We start from the raw sequence: 23,142 nt of genomic DNA, 5'->3' as shown, positions 1-23,142 counted from the left end.
GTGGGGGTTTACTTGTCATATTTGTAGTAACTTAACAACGAAGCTTTTGATAAACACAGGTATTTGTAAGATAAACTATTTGTTTTAGCATTGCCATCTGATGTATACCTTTGTCCGACAGCCATTATATTAAATGAACTGAACAAATACAGTCTGAACAAATAATTCACCCAAACAGTGATATATATCTCTATATTTTGCATAGATTTCAGCCATCGGTACCTTATGATAAATTTGTCGAATATCTTTGTTTGAATGCATCTTTGTTTACCTATATTTACTTTTTTCTTCCGCAGTACGCTTTGACAAGCGAATCATTATTGAACAATCCCACTGCTTTGTACACATGCGCCCAATTAGAAATAGTAATAAAGAGAGATTTAAAAAATCGTTTAAAAACCTTCAGTATGTGCTTTTGGTAGTGTTGTTGATCGTTATCTATTATGTGTTGTATTTTGCATTTGGGTTTGGTGTTCTGCAGTTGTTTTCATGTATTTCAGCCAAATTGCTCGAGGGTGAGGCAGGGTTGATGACGACGAGTTTACTAAATGAATCAGTGGTCTAAACACATAGGTCGGCGTGAATCTAAATACAGATATTTGGAGGACGAGGAACCGTGAAGTGCCATCAGCTTCGACCAAACTACCTTTATGAGAGAAGGTTCACCATATTTTTCGGGACCCGCTCTTTTGCTGTTTTGCTAAAATGATGCCATAGTGCGTGCTATTTTGCGGCGCCAACTAAATACTAACATGAAATTGTAATACAAGTCTTTGTGAATATGTATAACAGTAGGAGTAAGGATTCGCTGCTGGAATGATTTGCTGTTATTCTGTGCTTCTGCTATTCTGAACAATTTTGCTGCTTAATTTTGCTGCTTAATTCGACAGAACATATTGACAAATAATTTGTGCTTATTATAGCAGAAGTTAGTTTGCTTAAAACAATTGAAGATAAATAACAGTTTGCTGCTTTATGGAGGATTCACGCCAATATCCGCCAAACCTAGGTTAAGATTAATTATTATTTCATTAAGAGGAATACGATATTGTATGTGGAAAATAATAAGATATCAAATGGTCATTGGTATTTATTAATTGTTTGTCCTTTAATACGGTGTTACAAAAAGAAACACAAGGTATGCAGTCAGAAATCAAATGGTACAACAGTTATCCATTTCACAGACTGGGAAGAAGGCGGAGCAAACTTCCTAAAGGTTACATGTATGTCACGAGTCGTAATATTTATACACTGTTTTATCCTTAATAGTAACGTGCGCCGTGCATTAAGTCTTTTCCAGAGCGGAAAAATAATACTTAACCCTCGCGCATGCGCCAAATTACCGATAGTGTCCGTCAGGTTTTTAATGTGTTGTATCGTCTGCTGTTTAATTGAATCGATGCTTCTCGGTAATGCACGTAATATCAAGGAGATTAACGGAGTTTCCCGAGGCAATTCATTCGTATGTTTGTCCGTGCAGTTTTGTGAACATTTGGCATGTTTGTCCAATCGTCTTGTTTGTCTTACATGTTTGAATGAGAGATAGAATGAGAGAAAGAAATACATTGGTCTGTTCACAGTGTTTGGACGGCAGGAGATCGCCGAGGATCGGACATCGGCAGGACGTCGATCCGACAAGATTGGACATAATGAAAGGACTGTAGTGTTTTTGGAGGAAACGATATGAGGATTGTAGAATTTGCAGTTTAGGTAGAGGATTTGAGATCTGTGAGGAAAAATAGGATGTAGATCAACGTTTTTCACAGGATATAAAATCGGAGGAAGTAGGATCGGAGAATTAATTGCGGATAAGGCTATAGACAGCTATCTTCATTACATTCAAAGATCCAAAATGTATTTTCTTAAAATCTGATGCATCAGTGTTGTTAAAATGCTAGCTAGCGCAACTTTTCAACGTTTTTGAAAATGTGCACATATCAATTTTCAAATTACTACGGGAATTACGTTCCATAGTGTAATTTACACAACGTGATAGTATTACGGAGGACCGAAATGACTCATCGCCATTGGAATGAGGAAAAAGTGGAATTCTTAGTTTAATAATATTTTATTGCAACTATTACAGACATGAATAAAAACAATACATATGTATACATATATATATATAGTGCAAATGGGTCGGGCTACAAGTTTTAACAACATTAGCGACAGCCCTCCCCAAAACGTCACAATTTCACATATATATCTGTTCCGATACTTGTCTTGCAATTATTGTATGGTAGATTTATTACAGCGTAGAAAATGTATAACTACGTAAAGACAAGATAAATTAATTTTGAAAAATGAGAGTAGAAAAAAAAAAGAGGATTAGATTGTCTGTTTGTCAAATGCCCCCTTAATACTGCCGAACCCTGGTTAAGCGTTTATTGGTGACAGAGTTCAATAACTCGAGACGATAACGATAATTTTAAGGTACACATTCGTACTCTTTTAACGACATAAACTGGTTTACGGTAACACGTGTATATGTAACTTCCTTGTTTTCTTGTTTGGATTACATTAATTATTTCGAAAGATTTCGAAGGTAAGTGGGAAATTTTCAGTTAATTTACTTATATACAAGCTCAAGTCATCTGATTTTAGACTTTCAGGACATAGAAAAGTGCCGTCAAGCTAAATATACATCAAAAATGATAACTTTCATATTCATGGTTAATTTTAGATGTGTGTACAAAAACAATATATTTATTTTAAGCAGACATTGCATTTATGTTTATAAGAAGTTCAAGTTTTGAGAGATACAGGGTGTGAGCTGGCGGCTGTCAGGAAAGATTTCGTATCAGAGAATCAAATGTTAGATATGAAGTATCTTATGGTTGCAATTGATGGGCGTACAAGGATAGTTCCTTCAGCAAGGATACAGGTTGATACACCATATTTTACAGGAGAAGTTGAAGCCATGGTGTTGACAACTTTGATCTGCGACTTAGTTATAGGAAATATAAAAGGGGCTTCTGATAGACCAGACATTAACTGGAGTAGTAGGGATGGAGAACAGTCTCCATCAAAAGAAAACATTGTTGCAGCTGTGGTAACAAGAGCACAGGCTGAGAAAGAAAAACAGTCAATAAAACCTTTGAAGGTCACAGAACCTAAACAGGATGAACTTAATGTCGAACGTTTAAAAAAAGCTCAGAAAGAGGACAACACCTTAGGAAAGCTGTGGACGTATGCCTCTGATAAGAAGAAAATGAAGACAAAGAGTGGTTTTACATTTATGTACGAAGTCAAGAAGGATGTATTGTATAGAACCTTCGAAGAAAAGAGAGGCAGTATTATCAAAGAGATAAAGCAAATTGTAGTTCCAACTCAGTTCAGAAAGAGAGTTATGTCTTTAGCCCATGAATCAATAGTTGGAGGACACCTATCAATAAGAAAGACAGTTGATAGGATACAAACCAGTTTTTACTGGCCTGGGTTAACGAGTGATGTCACAAGGTTTTGTAGGTCGTGTGATATATGTCAGAAAATGATTCCAAAAGGAAAAGTTAGAAAGGTTCCATTGGGAGATATGCCAATAATGGAGACACCATTTCATCGGGTGGCTGTGGATTTAATAGGACCTATTGCTCCTGTTTCAGAAAAAGGAAATCGGTATATTCTTACTGTGGTCGACTATGCCACAAGATATCCTGAGGCAGTTGCATTACCCAGGATTGAGACAGAACGGGTAGCTGAAGCTCTGCTAGATATATTTTCTAGAGTCGGATTTCCATCCGAAATTTTGAGTGACAGAGGAAGTCAGTTTACCTCACAGTTGATGGAAGAAGTTTGTAGGCTGATCAGTCTGAAACAAATGTTCACAACTCCGTATAACCCAAAGTGCAATGGTTTTTGTGAGCGTATGAATGGTATTTTAAAGAGTATGTTGAAAAAGATGTGTCAAGAAAAACCAAAAGACTGGGATAGATATTTGTCAGCCGTACTGTTTGCATATCGAGAGGTTCCACAGGCAAGTACAGGATTCTCACCATTTGAACTACTCTATGGCAGGACAGTCAGAGGACCTATGCAAGTACTTAAAGAACTTTGGACTGAAGCTGAAACACCAGAAACAAGAAACACATATGAATATGTATTGGACTTACGGAATCGGCTGGAGGAAACATGTAAGGTAGCTAGAGAAAGTCTTCGTGCAGCACAAGAAACGTACAAACACCATTACGACAAGAGTGCCAGAAACAGCAATTTAAAGGTCGGGGATAAGGTGCTGTTACTTTTGCCAACTAATCACAATAAGTTGATGCTTCAGTGGAAAGGACCATATGAAGTAGTTGATGTGGTCAACAAAATGGATTTTAGAGTAAAAGTCGGTGACAAGATAGGGCTTTACCATATCAATTTACTAAAAAAATACGAAGAAAGACAAGATGTTCTTGCAGCAAGTATCGCCGTGATCGAGGCCGATGTTAGTACAGAGACAGGGGTAGTTGATGACGAAAATTTGCTCGATCCTGTCAGAATAGGAGGGTCGGAAACATATAAAGATGTACAAATGAATCCTCAGTTATCTAAAGACCAAATAACTCAAATAAAATCTCTTGTGAAACAATATCAAGAAATTTTCACAGAAAGTCCTGGAATTACAAATCTTGCAGAACATAAGGTCGAGCTTACCACCACAGAACCTGTTAGAGTCAGATAATACCCAATACCGTATGCAAAACGAAATGAGGTTAACCAAGAGGTTCAACACATGTTAAAGTCTGGTACCATCGAGCCTGCCTCCTCTGCATACAACTCCCCTATCGTTATGGTAAAAAAGAAAGACAATACAAACAGATTTTGTATCGATTTTAGACGTTTGAATTCTGTAACGAAATTTGATACAGAGCCAATGGGAAATGATGAAGATATTCGGTCAAGACTTCATGGAGATAAGTTCTTCACAAAATTAGACCTCAGCAAAGGTTACTAGCAGATTCCTGTCGAGAAGCAATCTAGGCACTTGACAGCATTCACAACATCTGAGGGAAGTTTTCAGTTTCGGAAAATGCCTTTTGGTATGATCAATTCAGGTGCTACATTTAATAAAATGATGCGAAAATTATTGACAGGATGCAAACATGCTGACAATTACGTGGACGATATTTTAGGTCACACAAGAACATGGGACACACATATGTCAATGCTACAAGATATTTTTAACAGAGTTAGAGATGCAAAGCTCACACTAAGACCATCTAAGTGTCTCATAGGATATGATAATATTTCATTCACTGGGCATAAAGTTGGAAACGATCAGCTGGAAATGGAAAATGATAAACTAGATCGCATAAGGAATGCCGACGAACCTAAGACTAAGAGACAAGTACGGAGCTTCCTTGGTCTAACAGGATATTACAGAAAATTTATAGCATCGTACTCCGAAATTGCAGCACCCCTGACCGACTTGATCAAAAAAGGAAAACCTAATAACGTCGTATGGGAAGAACAACATGCCAAAGCTTTTAATACTTTGATAACCTTGCTTACACAATCACCTATTCTACGGTTACCGGACTTTTCACGGCCTTTTATATTACAGTGTGATGCTTCAGATACTGGTGTTGGAGCAGCACTGCTTCAGAGGTATGAAGATGGACAATTTCCTATAGCTTATGCCAGTAAGAAATTGCTCCAAAGAGAGAAAAACTATTCGGTAATTGAAAGAGAATGTTTATCAATAGTATTTGGAGTTAAGAAGTTTCAAAAGTATTTGTACGGCAATGAGTTTATCCTTCAGACTGATCATGCCCCATTGAGTTATATACAGAAATGTAAAGTAGAAAGTTCGAGAATTATGAGATGGGCATTGTTTTTGCAGTGTTACAGATTCAAGATAGAATCTATTAAAGGCACAGAAAATGTATGTGCTGATTATTTAAGCAGACAATAAAGGATTATATGTGTTAGATGTAACAGATTTAAAAAAAAAATCAAGGAATAGTAAAAAGAAAAAGAGATTTGAACAAATTATTCTTAATGTTTATGAAAAACTGAAAGTATTTTCTTGAGAAGGGGGCTATTTGTCAGAATAATTTGTATATTTAATATATTGATAACGTAACACATAAGCACAGATAGTGCTTGACTCCTTTCCCACTTTTCCATGCTATCATTGCTATAATTATTGTTGAATTGCTGTTAATAATAGAATTTGGGTCATTTATGGTTGATTTGGGTTCATTATGTGGATAGCTTGGTCCCAGCTTCGCACATTATATCATATACAAAGGTTAAAGGGAACCAGATATTTGATAGAGCAAGTACTCGTTGTAGAACGTTATGTTTAAATTTGGACCAATCAGAAACAAGTTCTAAAAATAGCACGTCTGCTGGGGTATAAATAGGTAGATGGATGACAGAGAGTTCATTCGGTATCCAGCGGTTGAAGAAGACACATCGAGGATTCAACTAATAATTTATCCCAGTACCTTGAGAAGGAGACTATTGCAGTCACCCTGTCAGGGCGGATAAATTATTAAAAAGAAGATTTGGAAGTTCTTAGACTAAAGAAGAGTAGCAGAATTTCGATAAGGTTTCGAGCTATAGGGCCAGCGCATAGTAGCTTTACCTTAAAGGTAATTGAATGCTATAGACGATAGCATATATAGGCTGAGCATCGGGAAGCTGAGACAGAGACCCAGAGTTTGGTAATCTACTGAGATAGTAGGAGAGTTCCAGCTTATAGACGGTTCAGCATTATTGGCGAAGTACAGCCAAGGCATCGGGGATAATACCTATATGGTAGTTGAATGCTACATATGATAGCATATAGACGCTGAGCATCTAGGAGTCAGGGCAATCTTATAGAGTTTGAGAGGACAGAGGCCGAACATCTATGCGATAGGACTCGTATGTTGTTGATTCAAAGACATCGTCTGACGGGAACTTCAACAAAAAGACCAGTCAAGTATAGAGTCTCCAGCCTATAGGAGCTTGAGCTAATTGAAAATTGTTAGTTTGAAACATTTAGTGATTTGCCTGATCCCTGAAATTGTCTAGCTCATAATTAAAATCATTTACGAATCATTGGTACACGAATCATTTAGGCAAGGTAGCCAGAGAAAAATTCTTTATCTGAGATATTTGGTCTCACCAGCTCTACGTTTTAAACAAAGGACATTCTACATCGTTTGTCAGCTAGTCTAAGACATAGTCACCTTAGCGATTGGACCCAAACCATTGTTCAAGATACTAAAGGCGTAGGCACTTCCCTGGGTCAAATAACCAGTATCCTGACATTCTTGCCCAACCTTTTAGCTTTCTTTCTGTATAATACTGTTTGCACAATTTCTTTGCACAGCACATATCTCGTAGATGTATGATTGAGAAAAGGAGCGAAAGAGGTAAGTGATATATAGCAAACAATCGTGTAAAATATACATACTAGCGGTACAGTACAGTTTGGACTTACGGTATAGTGTACGTTTGGCTTATGCAGTTTTTATTTAATTTTTAATTTAATTCTTTTTTTTTTTTTTTTTTTTTTTTGCTTTGAAGTATTATTGCGTAAAAACCGGAAATACGTCAGGAAAATAAAAGAACTGTAGTTTAGAAAGTACGGTAGATAGTAGGAATTAGTGGTAGAGTACCCTACTAAGTATAGTGTACCCTACTTAGAGAATCGTCAAAATTATAGTTGAGGACCACCGTGGCCGAGTGGTTAAGGTCGCTGACTTCAAATCACTTGCCCCTCATCGATGTGGGTTCGAGCCTCACTCGGGGCGGGCGTTGAATTCTTCATGTGAGGAAGCTATCCAACTGGCTTACGGAAGGTCGGTGGTTCTACCCAGGTGCCCACTTGTGATGCAATAATGCACGGAGGTGCACCTGGGGTCTTCCTCCACCATTAAAGCTGGAAAAATGCCATATGACCTATCATGTGTCGGTGCGACATTAAATTCAACAAAAAAATTATAGATGCGTGTTTTTGTGTTTGGTAAGAATATCATACACAACATATTCTATAGTTCGGCTGTTTACAGAATTTTTTCAAGGTTATTTGGTGACCGAGCACCAAATAACTTGTACGGCTGTTATTTTGGCACTCAGTATTGACACTGCCAAACAAACAGTTGGTCGATGATTTTCATAGATTTCCATAGGCAATTGGTAAGAAAATCAGTCGGAAATTCATAGTTGATAAAAACTGCATTTGAAAATAGTGTTATTAGTGAAAATTTCTATAGTTATACGAATTGTTGAGGAATTCTTCAAGGAGTATATTCTATAGTGGTCATATTTAATTCTATCTTTATTTAAGCTGCAGTAATTTTTGAATTTCTGATTTTCTGACTGTTAGTATATACTTCTAGTAGTTACAGGTTGTTTGTATTTTTTTGTGTTTATTTTATTATCTTTAGCCATAGCAACTGAATACAATTGCTGAAGGCGGCAAAGGTACCGGTGAAACTGGATTAGATTAGAAACTGGATTAGATAAAGACTCTTCTTTATCTGATGCTCAGTTGAAGCAGATTTCAGAATGGTGATTATGTTGTTTTAACAAAAGATGAGTTTGCATCTTTGCAGAAACCAGGCTTTACTAGTACACCCAACCCTACAGGTGCTAGAAAGAAACTTACAGAGGTAATTAAAGAGTCAAGAACACAGCCAATTGATAATTCTCTGAATATTTCACAATTTCAAGTTCCAAAATATGAGACGCCATAGCTACCTTATTTTTCAGGTGTTCAACCACCTTTGAAGGGTGATGAATCCTATGATGTATGGAGATTTGAAACCAAGTATTTGATTTCAGAAAATTTACCCGAAAAATAATGTTATTTTACAGGTTATTCGCAGATCTTTACGTGTTACTGCTAGACGTACTCTTATTTCAGTTGGTGAACATGCATCAAGTAAAGATATTTTAGATAAACTTGACATTCTTTTTGGTGAAGTTTCAACAAATGAATCTGTCATGCAGACTTTTTATAATGCTTCTCAGAAAGTTTCAGAGAATGTGACTGCATATGGATGCAGACTAGAGGCTTTAATACAAGTTGCAGTGGAGAGCGGTAATATTAGTTCTGTTGCTAGAAATGATATGTTGCGTTCCCAATTTTGGACAGGTTTACGTGACGAGAAGCTGAAAATACTAACAAGAAATAAATATGATACTTTTTTTTATTATAACAGGTTGTTGAAAGAAGTACGTTCAGTTGAACATGAATTAGTTGCTTCTAATAATATTTCAGCAACAGTAAATGCAGCCACATCAGTCGACAAGAAAACTGTTGATGAACTTACTAGTAAAATGGACTTACTAATGAATAAAATGCTTTCTCTAGAAAAACAGACACAGTAGAAACCCAAAGAAGCTGCAGGCTCCAGTAATAAAGACTTTGGTTACAAGAACAATAATTACAACAGACCGAGACGAGGCAGATATAACCCGGATTATGACAGATCAAAACCCAGATATGTCAACAGAAAGGATAATGCTAACCATAGATATAATGATAAGGGTAGTCACTTTAGTTCAAATGGTAGCAAAACTAAGAATGACCCAAAAGCCTAGACTCCTCAGTTGTAGGGCAAACTGTGGAAGTCAATATTGGTACTCGCTCTAAAACAAAATCTATTTCTTTAGCAGATAGAATGGTTGAAAAAACCCAGTGAGGGTTCAGCTATTATATGTGGTGTTGAGACAAATGTACTTGTTGATAGTGGGTCAATGGTAATTTTAGTTTCAGAGTCATTTTTTAATTCTCTGGACCCAAAACCTGAATTGTGTAGTATGTCATGTTTTAACCTAGATGTTGTTGGTGCATGAGGTACAAAGTTACCATATTTAGGTTATATTGAAGGCGAGATTTTATACTTTCTATTTTAGAACCCAGCATTGTTGTACCTATTTTAGTTGTACCGGATACAGAATACCGACAGAGTGTACCTGGTATAATTGGTACAAATGTGTTATGTTTTTGTAACAGTGTTTTTAACAGTAGTACATTTTCATTAGACACATACAGACTTGCTTTAGGTGCTATGAATTGTATTAGTTTGGTTTCAGTGAACTCAACCAACACATTTCCAGTTGTGATTCATCCTAACGAAGTTTCGACTCTTTCAGGTCTTGTTAGGAAACCGAATGGTGTAGAAACAGCTCTTACTGAGGCAACTGACAGACCTCAATTAGCTGAACTGAATGTGTGTCCAAGAGTTGTTTCCCTTGATGGTGAAGGGACAACTGCTAGAGTTCCTGTGCGTGTTGCAACATTACTTGTAAACCAATTAGAATTTTACCACATACAAATATCTGTTCTTTCAGAAGTCAAAGATGTTGACTCATGGAAACCTGAACCAGTGTCTTCTCCTAAGCCTGCTAATTTACAGACTTTTCAAAGTTTACAGGATTTAGGTATCAAAATCAACAACGACAACTTGACAGAAGACCAGTACTTGAGAGCTCAACAGGTTCTTGGAAATTGGGAGCATATGTTTTCTAAGTCTTTCACAGATCTTGGTAAAACACATTTGGTTAAACATCAAATTAAACTTAATGATGATCAACCTTTTAAACAACCTTACAGGAGAATTCCACCTTCTATGTTAGAGGAAGTTCGCCAGAACTTGCGTGAAATGATAGATTGTGGTACAATTAAAGAAAGTCAGTCTCCTTATTGTATTAATGTTGTCTTATTAGAAAGAAAAATAACAGCCTTAGATTTTGTATAGACCTGCGTGAAATCAACAAAAGGAGGATTCGAGATGCCTATACTTTGCATAGAGTTGATGATATGCTAGATTCACTTAATCATTCTAGGTTTTTCTCTCAATTAGATTTGCGCAGTGGATACTGGCAAGTGGAACTTGCAGAGAAGGACAAAGACAAGACAGCTTTTTCAGTTGGAAGGCTTCGTTTTTATCAGCGTGAACGGATGCCTTTCGGATTAACGAACACCCAAGTACTTTTCAGCGGTAAATGGAAACCTGTATGGGTGATTTAAATCTAAAAGAAAAGTTTGATTTTTTAGATGATGTCCTTATTTTTTCACAGACTTTCGAAGAACACGTCATCTGGTTGGAAGCTTGTTTTCAACGCCTTGAACGTCTTAAACTTAAACCTTCAAAGTGTGAATTTTTCAGCACCAATGTTTCTTATTTAGGTTATGTGGTGTTATCTGAAGATTTTTTCTCGGTTTTACAGGTTATTATAGGCGTTTTGTCAAAGACTATGCCAGCATTGTCAAACCTCTTAATGATCTTCTTGTAGGTCATCCCACCAACAAAGCATCCAAGAAGTCCAAGAAGAATAAAACTCCATGGATCTGGAGAAATGACCAACATTATTGAAATGCTTCCCAATCCACCAATACTTGTTTATGCTGATTTTTCTAAACCATTTGTTGTTTCAGTAGATGCTTCGACAGAAGGATTAGGAGCCGTACTCTATCAGGAACAAGATGGTTTAGAACGCAAGGGAAAATGTCACGGGTTCAATTTTCAGTGCGATTAGTATAATTGAAAATTTATTTTTCAGATGTCTTATTTTGTAGTACTGATCTTTAAATGGTTAAGTTTCAGACTAACTACATGTTTTGTTTCAGTGGAATTTGCATTTCTTCTGATTAATCATTTTCAGGCATCTAAGAGGTATGTGTACATGTAACACAAGAGCAGGTGTTATCAAATCACAGATTGTGAATTGTTTATAGTGTTGCACATAATTCAATTTATGTAGCATTTCTCATCTTGTTTTAACCTTCTTTTACAGCAGTTTCATCTATTTGTCAATTATCTGTGTTCCAAAAATAATTGGTACAGCGCCTTCAATGGATATGTTTTTAATTGTAACAGTACCTTTAATTTCAGAAAAATTGACTATCCACCTTTAATATGCTTAAATTTATCATATACTTATTTTTTATGTTACAGGTACATTAATCAAACATTTATGTCAGTTATGCATATTTTGGTTATCTACCTTTAATTTCAGCATAAGTTTATTTACTGCTGAAGATGGCGCATAACAGCAACAGCATAATTTCTTTAGAGTCTTTGTTCTTCCAAAAGGTACTTGCATAATGTGATCCTGTTTTATTGAATCTTACTGAGTGAAACTATTTTCAAATGCAACTCAGTATTTATAAATAAAAATGTTGGAGATATATTCTTTTCACAAGATATTCAGTTTTCTAAAATTTAAATGTTGAGATTTAAGCATATAGGTTCATAGTGGGTACTGTAGTATTGTAGTTTATTGTAAATAATTTATAGTTGTAGTGTATTGAAATGTCCTAGCAGGGGAAAATGTCACGGGTCGTAATTTTTATAGACTGTTTTATCCTTAATAGTAACGTGCGCCGTGCATTAAGTCTTTTCCAGAGCGGGAAAATAATACTTAACACTCGCTCATGCGCCAAATTTCCGATAGTGTCCGTCAGGATTTTATGATGTTGTATCGTCTGCTGTTTAACCGAATCGGGGCTTCCCGGTAATGTACGTAATATCACGGATATTAACGGAGTTTCTCGAGGCAAATCATACGTGTGTTTGTCCATGCAGTTTTGTGAACACTTGTCATGTTTGTCCAATCGTCTTGTTTGTCTTACATGTTTGAATGAGAGATAGAATGAGAGAAAGAAATACATTGGTCTGTTCTTTTATTCTCTTTGCAAAATCCTTCGGCCCTCAGTAAGTCTTTCTTCTCTTACGAGAAAGATGGGAAAATCTTAAAGGTGGTCAATCACATTTAAACAACATTTAATGACATTTTTTACTTTTTGTATATTCTGGTAGAGAATTATTTAAGGAACTAAAAGACCGATTACATAGAGTTAGATTCCTATTTGAAATGTATATTTTATTAATTTTATAAAATTTTGTAATTACTCCCCTTTAATATGAAAGTATATAAAAAGCTGGGTATTTCTTTTTATTTCGATACAATGTCTAGTTTTACATTTGCATTTGATAGACATATCAACTATTGAACAATCTGAACCAAAATGCAAGTTTAAAAGCTGTGTGTAGCTTCTGAATTCATTTATTTCAAATATATCTTGGTTGCGCAACCAAGATAGGCAAAGGGAGGTAATAATAATTTTTCAAACTTGTGTTTCTAATGAATTCCATCTAAATACATAATTGTTAATGCAAATATTTTACAAATATATTACAATATGTCTAATATTAATACATTTCCTTAGGCAAAGTATGTTTATCAAATTTATACTTATGATAAAATAACTCTATCTTGGTTGGGCAACAAGGATAGGAAAATGAAATTTTAAAAATACCTCCAGTGAAAATCTAATTTGTATTAAGTGTTAAGTGAACATAAATGAGTGTAAATGATCAGATGCTAAAGTTTCGAACAAATCCGTTACATGGCCAAAATCTGATTATCCACCTTTAAAATACAAATTCAAATCATTTTGAATTTATTTAACAATCTTCGGTTAATTCACCAGACGCTGGGGTAAGAAATATTTAGATCTATTGTTTATTAATATTGTGTTTTGTACTTCTTTACCCGTCGCTTAAATTAATGTCTGTGCAATTTTGTATTATTTCATCTTTATTTTTTCATGATTGTTAATTTCATTGTATTATATGTTTTAGGCTTTTTATGTAACGGAATAATAAAAGAGATTGAGAACCTACGCCAGGATTGCTGATATATTTAGCCCTGTGACATGTATAATAGATAGGTCTGGTAAACCGATTGAATTTCGCCTTTTTTCCTGTCAGTTATTTGTTGCCCGCTAAACAAGGAGCTTTAATACGGTGTTACAAAGAGAAACACAAGGTATGCAGTCAGAAATCAAATGGTACAACAGTTATCCATTTTACAGACAGGGAAGAAGGCGGAACAAACTTCCTAAAGGTTACATGTATAATAGATAGGTCTCGTAAACCCATTGAATTCCGCCTTATTTCCTGTCAGTTATTTGTTGCCTGCTAAACAAAACCTTTGTTATCATTTAACTGAACAGGGTTGAAGAAACTAGGTTATGATATGCAAATATTTACGATCTGTGCAAACCCTAGTCCGATATGACATTTAGTTGAGAAGATTTAAACTAGACAAACAAAGTTGTGTGATTTGTTCACTTGCATTTTAAGAGAAAAATATACAAAGTTCTACTTTTATCATTGGATTCTTCTGATATCGAAAAAGGTAGCGTATATAAAATTATTTGTAATTACTCTTCGAAATGATTATCTAAGTAAACAGTAAGATACTTAAATATTTAAAATAACGGGTAATATAAATTGTACCATTTAACACAATTAAATTAGCACTGATGTAAATTTAACATACGCAAATAGAAGGTATATGTATATTATTATGTCCCCATCCCTTGTAGATGCAACTGGAATGTGCAATTAACAATTTCTGAAACGGACATCTTCATACAATTGATTCTTCTAAAACAAAAACAACAAGAGCGCCGCCATGCGGGGCAATATACGCCCGAAGGCTTACATCATAGGATTTGAGCAAAATTTTAAGAACTTGACTGTTGTAGCCCCAAAGGACTGGAACAACAAAAGGAAAACTTCAAAAAACAGATCTAAGTCCACAAAAAAAAATCAAAGTCTACAAAAAATCCTTATCAGGTATAGGTATGTAAAAATGCACCTTAAAATTGGAGGTACCATCCATGTTGTACCACAGAAAAGTGGTCTCGGTTTTTCCCTACGGTCAATAATAAAAAAGTTTCAAAATAAGCTATTTATAGTAACATAAAAGGGAAGTAATTCAAAAAAAAAATTATTGTAAGTACAAAAAAGAGATCTGCCAAATAAAAACAAGACCACTGCAATGCAGAGCAATATACACAAAGCAAAGTCATATATGACCTTTGACCCTTAAGTGTGACCTTGACCTTGAAGCAAGTCATCCGGAACATGCGCTCTGCACATCGTTACAATGTGGTGAACATTTCTGCCAAGTTTCTTTGAAATCCTTCCAGCAGTTCAAGAGTTACAGAGCGGACACGAAACAAACTGATATGACTTTTGACCCCTAAGTGTGACCTTGACCTTGAAGCAAGTCATCCGAAACATGCGCTCTGCACGTCGTCTTGGTGTGGTGAACATTTGTGTTAAGTTTCTTTGAAATCCTTCAAGGGGTTCAAGAGTTACAGAGCGGACACGAAACAAACTGATATGACCTTTGACTCCTAAGTGTGACCTTGACCTTGAAGTGAGACATCCAAAACATGCGGTCTGCACATCGTCTCGGTGTGGTGAACATTTGTGTAAAGTTTCCTTGAAATCCTTCAAGGGGTTCAAGAGTTACAGAGCGGACACGAAATTGCTAACGGACAGACGGACAGACGGACGGACGGACGGACAGACGGACAGACGGACACCAGCGTCATAACATAATACGTCCCTTCGGGCGTATAAAAATCATTAACATGCAATAAATAATGTTAATTACGTAATTATAGATAGTTTGGAAGGATTTATATAATGACGGAAGTAAAGGTCCCGGATGCTGGTGGTGCCACAATGAAGATGGTGGACATTGGAGGATTCATACATCCAAATTTTTACAGATCTGGGCCGGAAGCTCAACAACTTTTCGACACCGTTCCAAATTACATATTCCGCAATGACGATATTATGCTTTGCACATTTAGTAAGACAGGCAAGTTAAACTCACTTAATGTTGGTAGTTATTTGTGAGTAGTTAAATTATTATGTGTATACCCGAATATAATTTCAGATAACATCGCCGATTCCTGCTCAGGATTGCACTAACCTCACTAACATGTAACAATGTTAGTTAGTTTTGTTTTCGATAGGTTTAATGTCGTACAGACACATGGCGACTTTTTATCTTTAATGGTGGAGGAAGACAGATCAGTGGTTTGCACACTGGCCTTCCAATCCTGAGGTCGGAGGTTCGATCCCCGGCAGCTACTCGGGAATTTTCAGAAACGCTTTTCAGTGTTTCCCACTCAACCAGGCTGTCTATTCGTAACTGGCTAGGCTAAGTTAGCGAACAAGCCTGTATCTGATTTCTGATCTCTCTGTCGTGGGGGCTTTGTCTCACTCTGTCCCTCTGGTCAGATCGCTCTGTCGTCTGTACTAGTAGAGGATGAATTATGCGTCCTGTGTGGCTGCATTTGAACTATGTAAAGCGCCTTTGAACGTGAAATTGATCATGAAAAGGGCGCTATATAAATATGGTATAATAATAATAATAGTAATAAGATCCCAGGTGCCCCTCCATGCATTACCTCGAGAACATCACTGGCGGGCAACTGAGTAGAATCACCACCTGCCGGTAACCAAAGGGATGGCTTCCTAAGAAGAATTCAACGCGCTGAGTAAGTTTGAACCACCAAAGTAAGTGACCCTAACCACTAGGCCATGTACTGGAACTTGATAAGTTTATTTCTGTAAACCCAGTTTTAATCTAGTCAAATTTGTTCATACAGTATTTTCCTTCGGTTAGATCACGTCAAAAAGTCAAGTCTTCTAAAATACGGAATAATTTTCGTTCAAATTTAATTTTGCATTTATAGTTAACTGAAATTATGTGGAAATTTGAGAGGATTTTCGGAAACATATTGGACATTTCTAAGTACTTTAAATCAATTATGTTGTTAAAACTTGATGCCTTCATCAGAAAAAAATGTCAAATCGACTCTTTCTTATACAGAATCGTAAACAATTCAACGGCCAAGGATTCGAAAGTGTCAAAACTGAGCTCTCATTCTACGTTCAAAGCTTGTCAATTCAATTGAAATTACTCGCACAGAAAGCAAGATAAAAATAGTTTCAAGTGGATCCGATGGTTTCCGTCTTTCTCCGTGATTTCTTTTTCCAAATTTTTTTATCGTAATACCGTCCCGTCGAGACGACCTTGCCTGGTCCATGTTTTGTTTTAATAGTGAAAAGGTCTTTCTAAAACTGTGACACGTAGACGTGTTCTAAAATGCTCTTCGAAAAGTATACTTTCAAAAGAAGATTGAGGGTTGTTTTGATTGGATAACATTCATATAAGTATTTCGTTGCGTACGAAAGGAGTAAAATTGTTGTGTTGTTATGCTTTCTATATCTTCAGGCACAAACTGGGTATTTGAAATACTCATGATGATTTTAAACAGGTCTGCGAAGCGAATAGAAACGAACAAAAGTTTAACAATGCTCGAATGTGTAACTGCTGAGGAGACAGACCAGCAACCATCACCGAGAGTGGTGAATTGTCATTTTCCGCCAAGGTAAGAAGGCCGTTCAGTTCAGCTCAAGCGTAAAAAAACCCATTCTACTCTACCCTCGGAGGGTGACCAAAACGAGTACTTAGACTCCGACTTGAAGTTTCTTTCGAGTCAGCCATTTTCCGTCGAGGGATTTCGTTGTCTCCGACTATTTATGGAGAGTCATTGGGAGGAAATTCTTAAAGTGATCGAGATGAAATCCAATTAGTGGAATGCATACCTGTATTGATTGTTCTGTTAAGGCACATGCTGCAACTTTATCCAGCGACGAATAGCGCAGACCTACGGATCGCGGGATTGTGTGTTCGATTCACGGACGCGGCGTATATTGTCTATGACGATTTGATTGAACCATCGTGTCTGAAATTATTCATTCCTTTGGAACTAAACCCAAAAGAGTTCAAACAGATTTTGATAACTATAACAACAGCATTTTTGAAGTGCCGTGTGGCGGACGTAAAAAGTCTCCCTGTACTTGGATTCAGTGTTGTTCACTTTTCTTGTCCTTTGGGAAAATGGAGAACACTCAATGTTCATAGGTAATAGATTTCCGATGAAGCGGGTGATAGGGGCCGTGAGGGGTGTTGTACTTTCCACTACCTCTCATGAACAGCATTAACAGTCTCAATCAGACCGAGTCTGCTACTTATTTGCTGGGTTGCATTTTATGCTTTCAAAAATATCTTTTACAGATTTTATTCCCAAAAAGGTTATAACCATTCCAAGGCGGTGTCCCATTATACTTTTTATTAAGTTGTTTTGTCTTTGTTTTGTTGTTGTGGTTGTTGTTGTTTGTCATTCTATTTTTCTATGTTCATTTGTGTAAATGCTTATCATTTACAAACGCTTCGGGTTTTTTTATTTGGTTCATTCCGTGGAGGCTGCACTTTACGCTATTTCCTGTAATCTTTGTCCTTTATTTCTACGTAAAATGACTCCATTTCTGTATACATTTGTTAATGCTTACTAATAATATTGTAGATTTCTCCCTCTGGCTGGTATGAAGGCAAAGCAGATCAAGACAGTTTTATGTTTACGGAATCCCAAAGACACAGCTGTATCATATTACAATCATATGAAGGGTTTCAAATCATACGATTACGATGGTAAATGGGAAGACTGGTTGCCAGTGTTTGTGCAAGGAAAATGTAAGTTCAACACTTGCTATGTTTTAATTATTTACTTTTATGACGAGTATTAATAATTGTATAACAATACAGAGACATCCAGACCGTATTAGTAAAGCAAATTTAGCTCCTTCAGTAAGTCTGGACGAATGTTAAGCTAGTTATTATGAAGCGCCATAGTTTAAACCATGATGAGATGTATAAAAAATCCAACATGCTTAATTAATCAAACCGATCTGCAATATTTACTGCGTATTGTACGACTTGTGTGTTTTCACTTTGTCTATTTTGTCGTTCCAAGAGCATTAATTGTACGTCCTGTTTCACGAGAATTATCATAGAATTGTACATATTGTCTCATATCAACATATATACACTTAAGGTTTTCAAGAGATTAATAGTTTTTTTTTCAATATTCCATTTATCATAGCAATCCGTCGTTTAGTGTTTTCGGTATCACGACTTATATCCGTACTGCGGTATATCATGATATTCTGTAAAGTATCGGGGTAGGCATCGCGATTTTTATCAAAGCTAAATATACATAAGTTTACCTTACTTGAGCAGGAATAAAGGCTTCAAGAGATTAGTTTTTATCAGCTTGATTTTAGTATTCTGAAACACGTAAGGTAAAAGTAGATACTTATACAGAACCATTACTCTAAGAGTTCGATTATCGCAACACTATAATTATAATTATTTTCAGTAGAGTATATGAAGTACAGCGACTATTTGTTAGAATGGCTGCGTGAATTACAAAATAAAAAATGATAGGGTCATGGACCTTACTCAAGTTTTCACAATGGGATACTATTTTGATGACATTTTTAGGAATAGAATTTCTTCAGTAATGTAGATTTTAATGAAACTTATTATGATAGCTCCGTTTGCTTATTTTTGAAGTATTAGAGAATTAAACCGTGACTTCCGGTTTACCAGAAGCAGGACAGAAGACAGGACAAAACTTTTAGACTGTCGTTATTGTTAAAACCCGGCGAAAATATATTTTCAGTGGAATATGGGAGGTACAGTGAATATTTGTTGAAATGGCAGCGCGAAGTACAGAATGATCCAGGATTCCCTCTGCACATTATGTTCTATGAAGATCTGAAAATGGTTCGTCTATTACCTACTGTTTTTAAATAACGTTTTATAGTATCATTGTGCCCATACGTATTCTAGTAATAAACTTGTAAACTTTTCGGTATTTATAAAGCAAAACAAGAACGTTTTTAAAGTAAAATTTTCATGCTTTTATGTAGAAACATATTTTACAGAACACTTTTTTTTAGATCATAATTGTATAAATCATAATCTAGGAAACTTTGCCACTTCTAAGACTAAAAAGGAAGGGCCGAGAACGGAGGGTGGGGGTGCGAAATAATCACTTTTGAAATCCTCAAGAGATACGAAATTACCGAAATTGGGCCGAGTTGACTGTAAATCGTTAACGGGAGATAAATCTGTATCAGAGTCGAACTCTACCGCAGTTCCACTACCGTGAGGATTGCAATTTTCCACAAGTGTTGCAATCTCGTAGTGATAACAGAAAATATGTGACAACGTCTTACGTAATGTGTAACAAAGTACCAACATCATAACTGTCACTTTAAGAAATAACACGTATGTATATCCTCCCTTAACAACAACACCCGACAATCGCAAACGACGACGACAATCCCAAACGACAATGTCGCGATATCCACTTTGAAATGTTACATTTTTAAAATCATGATATATCGCGATGTCACTTCGCGTTGTCGAGCGTCATATCGCATTGTCGCTATGTCACTTCGTAATGTCGCGTTGTCACTTCGCGTTGTCGTGTGTCGACCTTGCAGACGCGACGGCGACATTATCAAACGACATGCGATAATCACAAAGGACGCTCGACAACGCGAAGTGACATTTTCCAAATGTCGTATCGTATGTCGCGTGTTGCGGGTTTTGGTGAGGGTCGACGCGCGAAAATTCCAAACGATAAACGACACGCGAAGTGACACTCGACAATACGAAGCGACATTTTCACAATGTCGCATCGCAATTGTCGTGCGTCGACCGGTGTTCACTTGAATAAATACCGGCTAATCTTGGTCGCATTTTTTCTAACAATCCATTAATTTCATTTTATAATTTAAAGTGTTAAAAGTAAGGTATCAAAGTGAAATTTCTTTTAATAAGTAGTATTGCCTAATCGAATATTACAAACAATGTTCTTCCCCGACGGGCACGCCGTCGGGAACATTTGCTGAACTTTGCCATTTTTGGCTTAAAATATTAGCAGTAAAATAAGGAAAAAGTGCTTATAAAATATATATTTTGGGTAAATATCTGCAAATAAAAACTTGTTTTGAAAGAACATGACAAAATATGAATGTTTGTGACGAAAAAGACAAAGACAACATCTGTTCGTCCGTCTGTACGTAATTAAAGATAAAAGCTGTATCACCGTACTTTTCATTAACTTTAAATAATTGTAGAATGTTCCGAACACAAGATATTTTAATGAAATAACTTTTATAAATTAAATTAAAACATTGTCTAAACGAATATGTAACTTGTATAATTTTACCACCGACGGTTTACTGGAATTTTTATTTGTTGTTGTTTTCATGCATATTGATCATGTATACAACAAGAAAACGTTTTGCATTAGTTATTAGTAATATTAACAAACTAAATATTTTGTGTCGTACCTTTTATGGCGGTTTTGTGGTTGGGTTTCATTTTCATAATTTTTATGTGATCTTTTCAGAATGGGAGAGAAGAGCTGGATAAGTTGCTAAAGTTTCTCGACATACAGTTAGATGAACAACTGAAAAATGACATCATTGACACGTGCGGTTTTAAGAAAATGTCTGAGGAGAAAGGAGAAGGCAAAATATATGAAGAGTACAGCAAACCAGGTTTCAAATTCTTTCGTAAAGGTATTTGTTTTGTGATGTTTATAGGAAATGCTGATTTTCATGAGAAACTCAGCCGATACAAAACAAAATGCTTTCAACAGGAGATCGTCTACTTATGACTGGCTGTGTGCATTAAACTCGTCACCTTTCACTGGCTATTAATATATATTAATATAATGGTATTTATGAATGCTACCTCTAAGATTGAGAATGATATATCATAGTAACTTTTGAAAACTAGAAGCCTGCAAATGGTGATTGATTGATTCCCTTAATCTTGACAAATGCTTATTACCTGTTTAACAAATAGGACGTACTTAAAAGCGTCTTTGAGATATTTATCAATGATTTAATATAAATATGACAGAAAAACCCTGAAAACAGTCGCCGTGAAAATTGATACTGATTATTAGTGACAGAAAGCTACATGAAAAATATCTTCCTCAGTCATCTTTGGTTTCAGTCAATTTACCTAAGCTGGATGAAACTATTTTACAATACAGGTGTTATTTTTTTTTTTTTTTTTTTTTTTTTTTTAATATCCCCGAGCAATTCTTGCACAGACCAGTACCTAAGTATTCGGCCGTCCTCCCGCAAGCTAGATCGGTTCCTCACATAAAATAATTATAAACCCTAAAAGCGAGGACTTTTGAACTCACAATGGTGTGGAACATACCTAATCCACTCGGTCATGGAGGTTCTCTATGTGGCAATACAAGTCTGAGCTTTGTTAGATATGATAACTGTAAGAAGGTTTATGTTATATGTCAAGAAAATTAACAAAGCGTTTGTAATAACTCTCTTCTTTATACCTGTAGGGCAAGTTGGAGACTGGAAGAACTGGTTTACTGTTGCACAGAATGAAATGTTTGATAAAATTTGGGAAAACGAAACAAAAGACTTGGAAGTGTTCAAGTTCAAGTATACTTTGAATAACGACTAATCTCATAGAAAGTTTGTAAAACTGCTTAGGATTAATTGTATAAGGACAAAAGACTTGGAAGTGTCCAAGTTCAAGTATACTTTGAATAACGACTAATCTCATAGAAAGTTTGTAAAACTGTTTAGGATTAATTGTATAAGGGCATCGTTTAAACATACAGGTACCTTTAATATATCTGGGAATCATTTTTCCATTTCATGTAACGTAGCATTTTACAATACATGCATTATTTCTTTATAGTGCATATAGTGTAATTAATAAGATTTACCTACACTAAGTTTGGTGTCATTGATTGAATGTAAATATATTTACATAAATATAGAACTATTAATATATATTAATATTCAACAAATAATCAAAGCCTTCGAGTGGTTTATAGTCTGATTTACCACGGTTCAGAGTTCAGATGCGTAGGAATTGAACCACGAGGGCGTTAGCCCGAGTGAATAAATACTGAAGCATCTGAACGATGAACCGTGGTAAATAAGACGATAAATCACAATAAGGCATTGATTGTTTTTATTCTGATATGCTCATTGACATATTTTAATAAAATTTATGCTGGACTTCATTTACCCGAGGAGTAATATATCGGACGTCATGTGGCAATTTGACGTCATAATTGGCGTCATAATGCTCTCTTAGCGGTTCGCGCGTCAACCGTTGTTATCGCAGAATATACAGAGCTTGAATTCCTTCTTTGTTTAACTGGAAATCAAAACAAGTCATGTTAGAATGTTAAATATATTAGCGATTTTTCTTTTTTTATGTCATGTTTAATAAAACGCTTTTTGAGGATCTGTTACATGAATAAATAAAATGGAATTTATCTTTTTACTCATGTTTTGCTTTTTACCGGAATGCTTTATTCAAAACGAAATTGTCAAAAATATATGAATGAAACTTGACACGGTCAAATATGAATAGCTAGGATGGCATGTCTGTATACAACTGAATATAATTTTTGAT

General features: G+C 35.8%; 1 protein-coding gene across 5 annotated transcripts; it reads left to right on the top strand.

Moving 5' to 3' along the window:
* Nucleotides 1–459: 459 nt before the first annotated feature.
* LOC128547471 (sulfotransferase 1B1-like) lies at nt 460–22,466 on the top strand. 5 transcript variants are annotated; one of them, XM_053520383.1, is made up of 8 exons: nt 460–1,009; nt 13,578–13,764; nt 15,419–15,618; nt 17,044–17,200; nt 18,179–18,345; nt 19,337–19,440; nt 21,080–21,251; nt 22,049–22,465. In XM_053520383.1, exons 3-8 carry the CDS (start codon nt 15,441–15,443, stop codon nt 22,171–22,173), a joined length of 903 nt encoding a protein of 300 aa, XP_053376358.1. In that variant the 5' UTR covers nt 460–1,009; nt 13,578–13,764; nt 15,419–15,440; the 3' UTR covers nt 22,174–22,465. The 5 variants fall into 5 exon arrangements, with proteins under 5 accessions (XP_053376358.1, XP_053376360.1, XP_053376361.1 ...); XM_053520385.1 differs by lacking the exons at nt 460–1,009; nt 13,578–13,764 and adding an exon at nt 2,526–2,545 and having other exon boundaries at nt 22,049–22,466; XM_053520386.1 differs by lacking the exon at nt 460–1,009 and having other exon boundaries at nt 13,460–13,764; nt 15,419–15,609; nt 22,049–22,466.
* The last annotated feature ends 676 nt before the right edge of the window (nt 22,467–23,142 follow it).

Source organism: Mercenaria mercenaria, chromosome 12 (genome assembly GCF_021730395.1).
Source record: "Mercenaria mercenaria strain notata chromosome 12, MADL_Memer_1, whole genome shotgun sequence".
Classification (NCBI taxonomy): Eukaryota; Metazoa; Mollusca; class Bivalvia; order Venerida; family Veneridae; genus Mercenaria; species Mercenaria mercenaria.
Note: the sequence above shows the minus strand (reverse complement) of the source record. Positions and strands in the feature narration are given on the sequence as shown.

Coding starts and splice junctions, on each gene's coding strand:
- LOC128547471 (XM_053520385.1), top strand. CDS start 15,441: ATGACGGAAGTAAAGGTCCCGGATGCTGGTGGTGCCACAATGAAGATG. Junction 15,619..17,043: donor TTGCACATTTAGTAAGACAG/GCAAGTTAAACT, acceptor CTATATCTTCAG/GCACAAACTGGGTATTTGAA. Junction 21,252..22,048: donor TTTCAAATTCTTTCGTAAAG/GTATTTGTTTTG, acceptor TTATACCTGTAG/GGCAAGTTGGAGACTGGAAG.